Genomic DNA, 13,699 nt, shown 5'->3' on the forward strand with positions numbered 1-13,699 from the left:
AATGTAACATTTTCCTTCATTATAAATCACCACATTCTCCTTTGTACTTTGAGATTCTGTCTTTTCTCACGAGAACAAGGTATTTGGCTCAATAACAACTACTATGAGAATAAATCAGATTCTAGAAAGAAAAATGACTGAACAAAAAATCAAGTCCTGAAACTCTTTTTTGGGCCATTACATCCTTCAATCATGACTACATGCTCATTGTGTGGTTTCTCCTAAAATATAAAGACTTGCTAGCCATCAACTCACTGGTGTTTGGAGGAGTTCTCTGGTCAGGTACTGTTGACATGGCTTTGTAAATATCATTTTCTAAACAAGTTCTGATATGTGACATTTGCTGATTGCTGTATACAATATAATCTCCTCATGGCCAGCTTCATAACATTCATGTAAAACCATGTATGAGAAGTTTGGAAATGATCCGTGATATTGATGTACTTTCCATCAAGTTCAATTGTCAATTGCTGCCACATGCAAAAGCAATTAACATGTAAATAAATCAACAATGAATCTCTTTGATATAATCACTGTTTTGGGGACTGGAGAAGTGGCTCAGTGGTTAAGTTCACTGTCTGCTCCTCTAGAGGACTCTGGCTCAATTTTCAGCATCCGCAAGGTGGCTCACAACTCCAGTTCCAGAGAATCCATTGGAGATCCGCCATCTTTGCTTTCTATGGATCTAACATTCATGCAGACAAAACATCCATACACACACAAACAAATAAAAAATAAAATTGGAAAAAATAATCACTGCTTAATTCTACAAAGTTAATTTGCAAAATAATTTAGAATTTCTATGTAGCCAACCAGACAATAAACAAAAATGACAGATATAGATCTTCCTTTTGAATATGTGAACCTTCATTTCCTGGTCTTACTTCATTACCTGGGACTTCAAGTACAAGACTGAATTTTCCTGGAGAGACTGGGTATTGCTGTGTTCTTCCCAACTTAATGTGAAACATCTCATTTCTCACCACCAAATATGATGTTGATTCTAGGTTTCTTTAATATGATCTTATTGAATGGAGAGAGTACTCTATATTTAGTTTATGGTGAGTGTTCATCATAAACAGATTTGGGGTGTTGGTAAATGGTTTTTTTGGCATCTTTCTTACCTTCATTATGTTTATTTCCACTTTTACTGTGTTGCTATGATGGGTGGTATTCATTGGCTTTTGAGTTCTTGAACCAGCTTTATATAACAAGATAAATCTTGCTTATTCATGATATATTAATCTTTTTACTCATCATTAGATTAAATTTGTATGACTTACAATAGAGTATGTGGTGATATAGGCATAGTAGGGAATATTTTTCATTATGTAAACATCATATAGTATCACAGGGATACAGTTATACAGGTGATGAGATCTGTGGAATCTCCATCTTATGTGTGGTCTGTCATTTCCTGGGATTTTGTTAAGTGGCATATGATGGATATTTGTTGAGGACTTTGTATTTATGTTTATAGGACATATTCATGTACAGTTTTTTGAAAGAGAATTTCTCTGTGTAGCTCTGGAAGACTAGGCTGTCCTTGAATTCACAGAGATCCACCTGCCTCTGCCTCCTGAGTGCTGAGATTAAAGACATGGGCCACCCTCCAACCCCCAGCATCATTTTGTTTTCTAATGTATTTGTCTGGATTTGGTGTTCAATGATGATGGCCTCATATGAGTTAGGTTACATGTATTACTTCTAGGATGCAAGTGCCCAGTTAGCTTCTTGGACTTCCTTCTAGCATTTGACCAGACGTTTTTGAAATAGGTCAGGCTCGTGGGCACTTTCCATGCACTCTCCTCCATGGGAAGATCTTCCTGATCCTGGAGGCCTCATACTTTGATCCTGTGGAAGAAGGAGGCATCTCATGGTACAAGACCATGAATTTTAATAGACTCTGTGAATCACAGAGCTTTGAATGAGCAGGGTTAATGCAAAAGTATTCCACACAGGACCCACCCAACCCCGAGACTGTGGTCTTCCTCACCCACTTTGTGGTGATAACATGTCACCAAGAAATACAACATGTGGGGAGGGAGGAAAGTAATTTTAACTTTACCCACCTCTGACACTTCCCAGTATCTCAGAGACTGCCTTCAGAGGAGCAATGGGCAGCATACAAAGTGAACCAGGAGACAAAGGGATGGATTGATGGAGCAGAGAGAACAGGGCTCCTGGAAAGTGCCAAGCTCACCTCTTTTTTAAAAATAGTTTTATTTATACTTTTTGAGTTTCACATCAAGCATCTTGATCCCACTCATCTCCCTATCTCTTCATATCTGTCCTCTGCCTTTGCAACCTCTCCCTCCACCCCAAAATAAAACAAAATAAGAGAAATGAAAAAAAAAGAGAAATAGAAAACTCTCATCTTAGAAGCTGTAGTGTGACACAGTGAGTCACACTGCATATCTTTAAGTCTATATATCTTTACTTGTAAGTGTTCATTCCAAAGAGTCATAGGTCTGGTTTGAGTCATCTAGTTTCTGCTATACTATCAATATTTAGCCCTCACTGGGACTCCTCTTGGATACTCTGTTGTTGCCCTGTGTTGTGGAGATCTTACAGCTTTGGATCTGCAGGACCAGGCCCTTCATGTACTCCAGCAGATCATAGATGGGGAGAATATTGGGGTGGATTAACTGTAATAGCCCTGGTTCTTGGCTTTTGAGGTTGCAGGGTTGGTCAGCACATCAAATCTCCCCCATCCTCACCACCAAACTGACCTGGCTCATTCACACTATGTAGCAAGGAACAAGGGGCGGGGCTGGTTTTTCTGCTTTCATGTCCTCAGGGCTGGCTCGCCCACATTTATGCCATTAGGGTCAGGTTTACTGTGTTGCCCAGGCCAGGTGCACGGGCTGTTCTCCTGAGTGCTGCAGCTGGTGTGGTGCAGGGTCAGCTCTCCTACTCTCATAACCTCAAGGTCAGCTCTGCCTCCTGCCACAGGCAGTGAGGAGAGGCATCTCTCCCTAGCCCACAACACCACATGGCAGATAAGGGGTGGAGCCAGATCTTTCATGCTCACATACTTGGGCAACCCACTGTTAGATCTACTGCCAGTTCTACTGGGCTGCCCAGGGGAGGTGCCGGGCTTGCTCTATTGAGTGTTGCAGCTGGTGAGAGGCTGGGTCAGCTTCCCTACTTGCTGCATGTGCTGAGGGGGGTGGTGGTGTGTGTGTGTGTGTGTGTGTGTGTGTGTGAGAGAGAGAGAGAGAGAGAGAGAGAGAGAGAGAGAGAGAGAGAGAGAGAGAGAGAGAGCCAGGCTTCCTTCTTACATCCAAGTTAGCAAATTTCATGCAAGAGATCAGAGAAGAGGAAGTTGCTATTGCAGAAGTTTCAGCCTCTGCCCTCCCTGCATGGTTCTCACAGTGAACTGCACGAAATGGGGTGGGACAGCACCCGTTCATGAAGTCTCATCGGGGAAAGGTTATTTTGTCTCCTGTTTTACACATTGTTTTTTTTTCCTCTCAGAAACTGCTAAAGTATTGATATGACACAAGAAAATATGGAAAGCACTGCTGCATATTAAAGTAAGATGAGCTTTGAAATGTGTTCAATCAAAGAGTGGAACATACAGTGTCACATATAGAATCACAGAAGCAGAAAGCAGGATCTGAGCAGACGGTCCAGTGGAAGTGAAGGTGGAATTTGCATGTGTTTCTCTTCAGGGTGTTTGCAATGTCCAGACTAGAGATGGATAATTCCCTGAATGTAGACCTCCCTGAGTGTCCAGTATTCTCACATTCTGTAAGTCTTTGTGATCATCTGTGTTTCCTCCCAGGATGCACTACTGCTTATCATGTCCCCTTTTAGAGGTGTGGGCACAGATATGGGACATCAGTGAGTCATTTCCCACCACATTGGATATTGTATCTTGGTTTCTTTTTTGAGGAATTAGAATCCCAAATTAAAGTCTTCCATGTCATTAAACTTGCTGATCTTCACACTAACACTTAAATAAAGGATATCATCATAGCTGATGGAGGAAGAATGGAGGCTGTTAACTGAGCATTGATAAATGTTCCTCCTATATCTTAAGGGAACCAGTGAATATCTTCTAATAATCCTTAGAGCCTGGGGCATTAGACAGAATCTGAAGTGTCAGATGAGGAGCTGTGGTCTGGATACCAGAGGCATGGAGGGAAGGTAAATAGTGAGGAGGTTTAAATTCACAGGGTAAAGAGGAGGGGATCTCCTTTATAAGAATGTCAGAGGAAAAATATCTTATTTTTTGTCCAGTGCAGAGTGGTCTGCCATGGACTATATACAAACAAAACAGGAACATAGATGTGTGTGTGTGTGTGTGTGTGTGTGTGTGTGTGTGTGTGTGTGTGTGTGCATAACAATAATTATCAAAGAAAAGATGGATGGTTTTTAAGGAGGGTTACTGGGAGGGATTGGAAGAAGAAAGGGGATGAGAAAGTGAAGTAATACTGTTTCTACTAAATATATATTTTAAATAATTTTAAAGAAGACAAGGGGTTCTCTTTCATGTCCAGTAGAAGTAAATGATCAGCAAGTAAAAGTCACACCCTGTCGAGAAGTGAGGTGAGCTTCCCTCTGTGATCCAGCTATGGCTTGTGAACATCTTTTCACACCTCCAGTCAAGCCAACAGAGAGTGGACTCCTCAGCTTCTCCATCCTCACACTTTGATTCCTCTGCATCAATTTCATACAGTCTTATCCTGAGATGTCCCTGTCCTTTGATCATTGACAAGGCTCAGTGTGACACAAGATGGCCTGTTGTTACTGTCACATCAACCTCTTCCTGTCCAGCATCAGGCTCCTCCCCCACCCAATCCCATTCCCTTCACTGCTTCAGAGCCTCTTATGGAAACCTTCTCTGTTCCTCATCATCCATGATGGTGAATGCTTCCACGGGGCTCCATTGTCCTGCACTATTTCAGGACACCTTGTCTTGACATCCATAGTTAATTGATCTATTCTTTCCTAAACAATCCCAGTTTATCTCCACAAGACAAGCTCTTCCTGATTCACCATTTCTTCTTGCTATACACACCTTCATTCATGAATGCATTTATGCCTCCTGAAGTTGGATCCTGGAGCTCTTGGGAGCAAAAGAATACTTTTTTTAAACATCTTTAATGACATAAGGAAAAAGGAGTCTTCCTCTCTTGTCCTGCTCAACCACAATCCTGTCCATGAGTTTAGGTTTATTATGTTGGGCACACACGCAAATCCACACACCATTCAGACTGCTGATGAATGCAGTGTTTGTGTTCAGACTACTACAGGTGCTTTTTCAGTTTTCTATCATTGTAGTGCTTTTTTTTTTTGTTTGTTTGTTTTTTTTTTTGTTTTTCGAGACAGGGTTTCTCTGTGTAGCTTTGCGCCTTTCCTGGAACTCACTTGGTAGTCCAGGCTGGCCTCGAACTCACAGAGATCCGCCTGGCTCTGCCTCCCGAGTGCTGGGATTAAAGGCGTGCGCCACCACCGCCCGGCTCCATTGTAGTGCTTTTATCACCCAACTTCTTACTGTTTATATTCTTAGTATAGCATCATGTGCATATTTTCCTTTGGTCAGATATTTCTCACTTATGGAAAGATGAACTCTAGAATAAACACATTGTGCAAGAGACCCTCTGAAGATTGTGAGAGCTGGAGGGGAAGGAAACCACAGAATCAACTAATCTGGATTCATAGGGGCTCACAGAGACTGAACTCTCAACCAGGGAGCGTGCATGGAACTGACCTAGGCCCTCTGCACATAGGTTGCAGTTGTGTATTTGATCTTCTTGGGTGCTCTAACAGTGGGAGCAGGGGCTATCTCTGACTCTATTACCTGCTTCTGGGACCCTTTCCTCCTACTGGGTTGCCTCATTTAGCTTCAATACCAGAGGAGGTGCCTAGTCTTACTGTGACTTGATATACCATGGCTGACTAAAATACATGAGAGTCTTGGTCTTTTTTTTCCAGGCAGGATGCCATTTTATTTTATTTTATTTTATTTTATTTTATTTTAAGAGATTTTCTATTCATTTTACATACCAACCACAGATTCCCCTGTCCTCCCTCCTCCTGCCCCCCCCAAATTCCCCCCAACCTACCCCCCATTCTCACCTCCTCCAAGGAAAGATCTTCCATTGAGAATCAGCAGAGTCTGGTACATTCAGTTGAGGCAGGTCCAAGCCCCTCCTCCCTGCACCAAGGCTGCACAAAGTGTCTCACCATAGGCACTAGGTTCCAAAAAGCTAGCTCATGCACCAGGGACAGGTCCCGATCCCACTGCCTGGGGGCCCCCTATACAGTTCAAGCTAAACAACTGTCTCACTTATCCAGAGGGCCCAGTCCTGTACCATGGGGGCTCCTCAGCTATTGGTCCACAGTTCATGCATTTCCACTAGTTTGGCTAATTGTCTCTGTATTTTTTCCAGTCATGCTCTTGATATCCCTTGCTCATAGAATCCCTCCTCTCTCTCACAATTAGATTCCTGGAGCTCCACCTGGGACCCAGCTGTGCATCTCTGCATCTGTTTCCATCAGTGACTGGATGAAATTTCTATTATGACAATTAAGGTATTCAGCCATCCAATCACCAGAGTAGGTCAGCTCAGGCACCCTCTTGACTACTGGAGTCCTGAACTTTTTGAAGAGAAAGGAGGAGAAGTGGATGGGGAGAAGAGGAGATGTTGGGAGGAGGGGGTGAGAGGATAAGAGGGAGGGAGAAACTGTGATCAGACTTGTAAAAATTAATTAATTAATATACATTAAAAAAGAGACACTGTGAAATGTGACTGCAGCAATCATGTTGATTTTCACTTCTTAGACCAGCCCAAGATCATCTTTGCTGAGTATGTACCCCAAAGTCTGTCTTTCCCTCTGCTCAGGCTCGGATTGCCCATTTCTTCAATATGGCTCAATCTCAAGGACTCAGCTTTTTATATTCTTACTGAGTTTTAGAATTTTTCATCTTTTTGTTTTTTTTTTAATTTGGTGTATGAATACTGAGGAAAGATGGGGGCACCCAAGTGAATCAAGAGACAAAGTGCTAGATGAATGGAGCAGAGTTAAGTGAGCTACTGGAAAGTCCTAGGCTTTTCCTTTTCACTCAAGTCAGTCAACTCCATGTAGGGACTAGAAAGAGGAAGTTACTAGTGGGCCTCTGACCTCCATGCATGGTTCCCATGGTGATGGCGGGGACTACACCTCTTGTTCATGAATTCTCATCAGGGGAAAGGTCTGCTTATTTACTGTTTTACACTATGGTTTCTAGCCCTCAGAAGCCACTAAAGTATTTATATGAAGCAAGAAAATATGGTTTTATACAACAAAACACATTACATATTAAAGTATGGGTGGGCTTTAATGTGCTCAAAGAAAAAGTGTCTCTTGTTGTGTAAGTGTGGCCCTATGATACATCCAGGATAGCTGCACAGAAGCAGAAAGCAGGATCTGGGGAGAATGCGCAGTGGGAATAAATGTGGAATTTGCATGTGGCTGTCTTGAGGGTGGTGACAGTGTTCAGACTAGAGATGGACGTTCCATGAGTGTGGGAACTCCACATGAGAGAAAACTTATATTCATTTTTTCTGAAATCAACTTAATTGGTTTAATATGTTTGCATCCATTTTTTCTTTTCTTCATTCTCATTTTTTCTTTTTCATATTAATATGTAGAAAACCTACTGATATTTGTGAATTTATTTGTTGTCTATTATTTTACTGAAAGTATTTTAGATATCCAAGTGTTTTCTGGTGGGCTATTTAGGATCATCTAAGTATTTGAACACATAATATGCAAATAGGTCTAATTTGAGTTTTTTGTTTTCCTATTTATTTGTTTTTTGCTTCTTCCTCCTGCTTATTGTTATAGTTAAAATGCTGAGAGCTATAATGTATAAGTGTGGAAAGACAAGGCACTATTTTCTCATAGAAAATACTCTTAGAGGGTATGCTGCCAATTCTTCTCAATTCAGTATAATATTGCTAAAGGACACAAATAGGAAGAAAAATCAAATTATTCCTATTTGAAAATGGTATGATATTATATGTAAAAGAGTCCAAAGAATCTACCAGAAAACTTCTATAAATGATCAGTAGTATCATCAAAGTGCTAGCATATAAAATTGACCTAAAAAGCAGTAGCCTTTCTAAATATCAATAACAAATAAGCTTCCAAAGAATTTATAGAAACACCATTATTGGTAGGCTTAGAAAATAGTAAAATGAACAGGAACAATCCTAATGAAAGAGTTTAAAGACCACTATAATGAAAACTTCAAATCTCTGAAGAAAGAAGTTGAGGAACACACTTGAAGATGGAAAGACCTCTCATATATATGGATGGAGGAAATAATATTGTTAAAAATGATCATCCTGCCAAAAGTAATCTGCAGATTCAATACAAGCCCAATCAAAATACTGGGATGTTTCTTCACAGACATAGTAAAAAATGTCTCAATTATATAGACGCACAAAGGAAGACCAAGGATAACCAAAGACATCTTGGACAAAATGAGTGGTGGAGGAGGTCTCTCTATACTTGATTTAAAGTTATATTACTGAGCCATAGTAATCAAAACAGCACAGTACTGGCACAAGAGGTATATAGATAGATGGAATGGAATAGTGGATCCTGATATGTCTATCCAACCAAGGTTACCTGATTTTTGACAAAGATATAAAAAATGGACAGTGGAGTAATATAAGTATTCAACAGATGATGATGGTCAACACAGATTTCAACATGCAAAATAGTGAAACTGAATTCTGACCTCATACCCTGAACAAAATTGAACTTCAAACAGAGTTAGGGATTAATATGATTACAATACATTATATGTATGTTTAAAGTTTTCCAATAATAATGATGATGACAATAATAGTAATAATAGCAAGAACAACAAAAATAAGGCACTCAACCCCTCCCCCCAACAATAAATTTTGTAACCAGAGTATGTGGAATTGTCACTAGGGAATATATAGAAACCAAAGCTTCCTTGGACACTTTCAAATCTTTAGTTATTTAGTGTTCTCTTGTGAGACAGAATGGGAGTCATATTGTAATCTATATCTTATAAGTTGGGCTGTTGAAAGTTGTAATTCCTTCCTGGCTTCCTAATGGGATATTATTACTTTACAAGGGAATTTCTAAGAATCTCTGAGTTGAATTTGGACTTTACAGTCATGGCCTCTCTTGGATGGTCTGTATATCAGGACCAATGAGCTATTGAGCTTTCTATTTGCATCAGAGAAGTTATAATTTCCCCCTGGAGACAAATTTTGACCACTGGGTATCCAAATCCTAAGATAATGTCTAACTTCTATACTATAATACTTATTAGAAAGAGAATGGGGAATTGAGTACCATCAGATATTCAATAAAGAAGAGTTTAATGAAATGAATAAGCTAAAAGCAGAATAAAGTAACAACACTTGTCTCCACCTTCTAATTCAGTAACACTTCTGAAACCAGCAGGATTGACTCTTTGTAAAAACAGGTAAAAATGTGTAATCCTCCTCTAAATAAATTCCATAGGGAATTGAATTTGTTTGCCCATGATAGCCAGAATAACTCAGTTCCCCGGGTGTGATGATGGTGTTCCCCAGGCCTTCATCATCATCCTTTTATTCCATTGCCACAAGATTTAGAAGTTGTGTGCCTCCCTTTGACCTTCAGGCAGTTAATCCTCAAGTGCCAGGGATGTTCTTTGGTCATCTCATTATTAAACATTGAGACCCTCATTTTCCCAGACTAATACAACTTCTAGATTCAAGGACCCCGTACCATGTTTCTTTGGTGATGTAAGCTAGGAAAACCCATATCTAGCTTTGGAAGACTTTTCTCTAACTTGGACCAAATATATGAAATACCTTATTGATTGTATTACTTACTTTTCTATGGCTAGTCAGAGCACTTTGACTTTTTGGACTTAATGGTGATAGGTAAGTGAAAACCCAGGGTCTCCCTTCCAAGGTTCTCTCAAGGAGTGTATCTTCTCTCTGAGATGTGCTTCGGTCATCCCAAATCAGGAGGTGCTGGTCCATTTAACAGGATGCTCTCTTTTTTTCCTAGGACTCTACAGAAAACCTACTTTGTCAGTCCTGCCCAGCCCAGTGATGAGATTAGGAGGGAATGTGACCCTCCAGTGTGTCTCACAGCTTGGATATGATGGATTTGCTCTGACTAAGGAGGAACCACAGAAGTTCTCTTGGACCCTAGACTCACAGTACATATACTCTAATGGCAGTTTCCAGGCATTGTTCTCTGTGGGGCCTGTGACCTCCAGACAGCGGAGGACATTCAGATGCTACGGCTATTACCTGAGTAAACCCCAGGTGTGGTCAGAACCCAGTGACCCTCTGGAGTTCCTGGTGTCAGGTGAGGAAGCTCCGCTTGTCTATTGAAAGATATTGCCTCTGAAAAGGATCTAGGAGATCCAGGGCTCTCAATCCCATTGACACAGGGAATGAAGACAATAGGACCCAAGATACAGAAACTAAGGGAGGGAGGGCAGTGACAGTGAAACACGGGGTGTCTAGAAGATAGATTGGTCTTCATGTGACTCCAGTGTTCCTTCTGCTGTTCTGGGATCAACTCAATGTTCTCCATATTATCATGTAATAAATGAATAGATATGTATATGGTATATGCATTATAAGTGATTTTATATATGTATAATAAAGATAATCACATGAGAGAAAACATGGTGTTAATCTTTCTGTGTCTCATTTACTTGGTTTAATGTATTGATCTCCATTTGCACCCAGTTTTTTACAATTTTTCTGCACAAAGAATTTTTTCCTTCAAATAAATATATTTGAAATTTCATGGTAACTTATATATTTATGCATATACATATATAATTCTATTTTCTATGTTCACATGTATTTATAATTACAGAAATATACCTATAATATTATATGGTTTAATGTATATGTATAAATTTAACTTTTTTGATGATTTAATATGAGTGTTGTCTTGAAATTATTTCTACTTATTTTCTTCTTCCTCTTACTCTGTTTCTTTCATTCCTTCTTATATTTGACCTGTGTTTATTAATTAGTACTGTTACATCACAGAGAGAGAGAGAGAGAAAGAGAGAGAGAGAGAGAGAGAGAGAGAGAGAGAGAGAGAGAGAGAGAGAGAGAGATCCTAGAGCCTAGCTTGGGTTTCTTTTGATTCTTTCATTTTCTTCCTTTGTCTCCACACAATTTATCCAAAGCCATCACAGATTCACCACATGGTTTGTCTCCGCTTCTTGTTTTTCTGGTCAGGTTTTTCCATTTGATCCCAGCGTGTACAAGGGAGCAAGTGACTTGGATTCCAGGTGGTCATTATATAGACCTTTTTAGGCAAGCATACTTTTGACATTTCATGTCATGTCTAGAAGACTCCATTCTGTAGCAGAATCTTCTTCCTCTAGTTCCTACAATCTTTCTACCTCACTTCCACAATGTACCCTGTAATACACACACACACACACACACACACACACACACACACACACACACACACACACTTACATATGTATATATTGGATTGTAGAAGTATCCATTTGGACTGGGCACATGAATGCCACTTATTCTTGTTTTGACTAGTATCAATCTCAATAATCATCATCATCTATGGCAAAAGAAGCTTCTTTGATGAGAGGTGAGAGCCAAACTTACCTTTAGGTTTAATGATTAGTACTTATAATGCAGTTCAAAATTACATTGGTTTAGGAACACGGAAGTACTTGTTTCTTCTTTAGTGTACATAGCCTCTGCAGAAGTGGATACAAGTAATATATTTTCATTGCTCAATTTTGGCCTATCCTTTGATGATTTAGGTTACCTACTTATTAGAACATATCTGCATTCATGTACATTGTGAGCATTTTTTATTGTTTGCATTACTAACAATGTCATGATTAGAGAGTGAGATGTTAAACAGAAACATCATGGGAACTGCTTGGGGTAAGTGTAGGTAGAGAACCCCAGTCTGTCACTATTTTGTACACCTGATATTTATAAGTCCCTGAGAAAAAGAATTTTGGGCAGGATCTTGGGTTCTTAGCTGGTGAATTGGTGCAAACCAATTTCCTGGGAAATTAGCTTCCAGGATTCTATACTCCAGACTGAGCTGGGAGCACAGGAAGGCTCCTTTATTCTGAACTCAGAGACCATACTTTTCCATCTCTGCTGTCTGGAATAAGATAATTTCTATTCCCAAGAAGTGCCTTGGGCAACAGTTCTGAACTCAAAGCAAGTCAGGCTGAAGAAAACAAGCCAAAGACCTGGAGGAAGCTGCTACAGCAGAGAAAGGGTGTATTTCATATTTTCATAATGTTGTGTGATGATATTAATATGTATTTCTAGGAAATGAGAAGATGAAACTGGACAAAAAGAATCAGTTCTCTTGAGCACTTCACACATCCAACATGTCTTTGTTTCTCAGGAGCACCTGAGACCACCAGGCAACCACAAAACATGTCAGAAGCCATGACAGGTGAGTAAGGAAAATTCTGGTTTGGGCATGACACAGAAGGTCAAATTCTATACTGAGGAGGGAGCCTCTCAGAGTAGAAATCCAGTTATCTTATGGTGGCTTTGGTTGGTCCTGATGTTTTTGTCAACAATTTCTAGTCTCACCAACCCAGGATCACACAGTGGAGAACCTCATCCGGATGGGCATGTCTGGCTTGATCCTCACACTTCTTGGGATTTTGCTCTATGAAGCTTGCCACAGCCAGAGAAGAACCTTCACTGCATCCTAGAAGTGAAGAAGAGAGATAGCAACAGACCATGCATGGTGCCCACATAGGGGAAGCAAATTTGAGGGTCTCTGGTGTTTTTTGTTTTTTGTTTTTTTTACATAGAATTCAATGTTTAATATCGGGAATCACTTGTGAGGAAAGACCCAGGAAGGAAATGTGTTTTGGGTGCAGGAAAAGGCCTGGATGTTGGTGTGAACAGCTCTTCCACCACCACAGAAAGACTCTACCCTCTGCCTTGCTGTGGACTTTGAAGATTTTTCTTCCTTCCTTTGCAGTCTATGATATGGGGGAACCTGTTGTCCCAGCAGTGAGGTTTGAGTTTTTTCCTCTGTGTATCTTCTGCTTTCCCCCAGTCTCTTGTCATACTTTCCTTTATTATAAGTTACCACATTCCCTATTTTCCATTTTGAGCATCTGCTCTTTGTGGATGTTGTTCCTATGAACAAGGCATTTGACTCAGTACAAGATCAATAAAAAATGAGCACAAATCAGATTCCAGAATGAAAAAAATAACTGAAAATAAATGAGGCTTCTAAAAGTCTGTACTTTCAAACCATTAGGTATTCATCACAAACTCACTGAGATTTATAATAAATTTAAAATGTTGCTGTGCAATAAAAAACAATGATATCATGAAACTTGCAGGCAAATGGATGGAACTAGAAAATATCATCTTGAGTGAGGTAACCCAGACTCAGAAGGACAAACATAGTATGTACTCACTCATAAGTGGTTACTAGATGTGAGGGAAGGGATGGCCAGACTGCAACCCACAATTCCAGAGAGGCTAGCTAACAGGGAAAGACCCTAGGAGAGACACATGGATGACCCTGCGAAGCAGAAGTGGATGAGATCTACATGAGTGGACTGGGTGTGTTGGGGGGTGGCAGAGGGCGAGGAGTGGGGGATGAGAATGTAGTGAAATGGGAGGGTCAAGCTGGAACAGGGACAGAGTGCGAGAGCAGGGAG

At 40.3% G+C, this 13,699-nt stretch overlaps 1 protein-coding gene across 1 annotated transcript; it reads left to right on the top strand.

Moving 5' to 3' along the window:
• Window positions 1-9,904: 9,904 nt before the first annotated feature.
• Window positions 9,905-12,730, top strand: LOC128124187 (leukocyte immunoglobulin-like receptor subfamily A member 5). The gene is made up of 3 exons (XM_052760381.1): window positions 9,905-9,914; window positions 10,045-10,350; window positions 12,600-12,730. Exons 1-3 carry the CDS (start codon window positions 9,905-9,907, stop codon window positions 12,728-12,730), a joined length of 447 nt encoding a protein of 148 aa, XP_052616341.1.
• The last annotated feature ends 969 nt before the right edge of the window (window positions 12,731-13,699 follow it).

Source organism: Peromyscus californicus, unplaced genomic scaffold (assembly GCF_007827085.1).
Source record: "Peromyscus californicus insignis strain IS unplaced genomic scaffold, ASM782708v3 Scaffold_4__1_contigs__length_199733344, whole genome shotgun sequence".
NCBI lineage: Eukaryota > Metazoa > Chordata > Mammalia > Rodentia > Cricetidae > Peromyscus > Peromyscus californicus.

What these genes read in the sequence shown, in the direction of transcription:
- LOC128124187 (XM_052760381.1), top strand. An exon ending in TCTGGAGTTCCTGGTGTCAG is followed by an intron (nt 10,351 to 12,599) that starts GTGAGGAAGCTC and finishes AACAATTTCTAG; the next exon opens with TCTCACCAACCCAGGATCAC.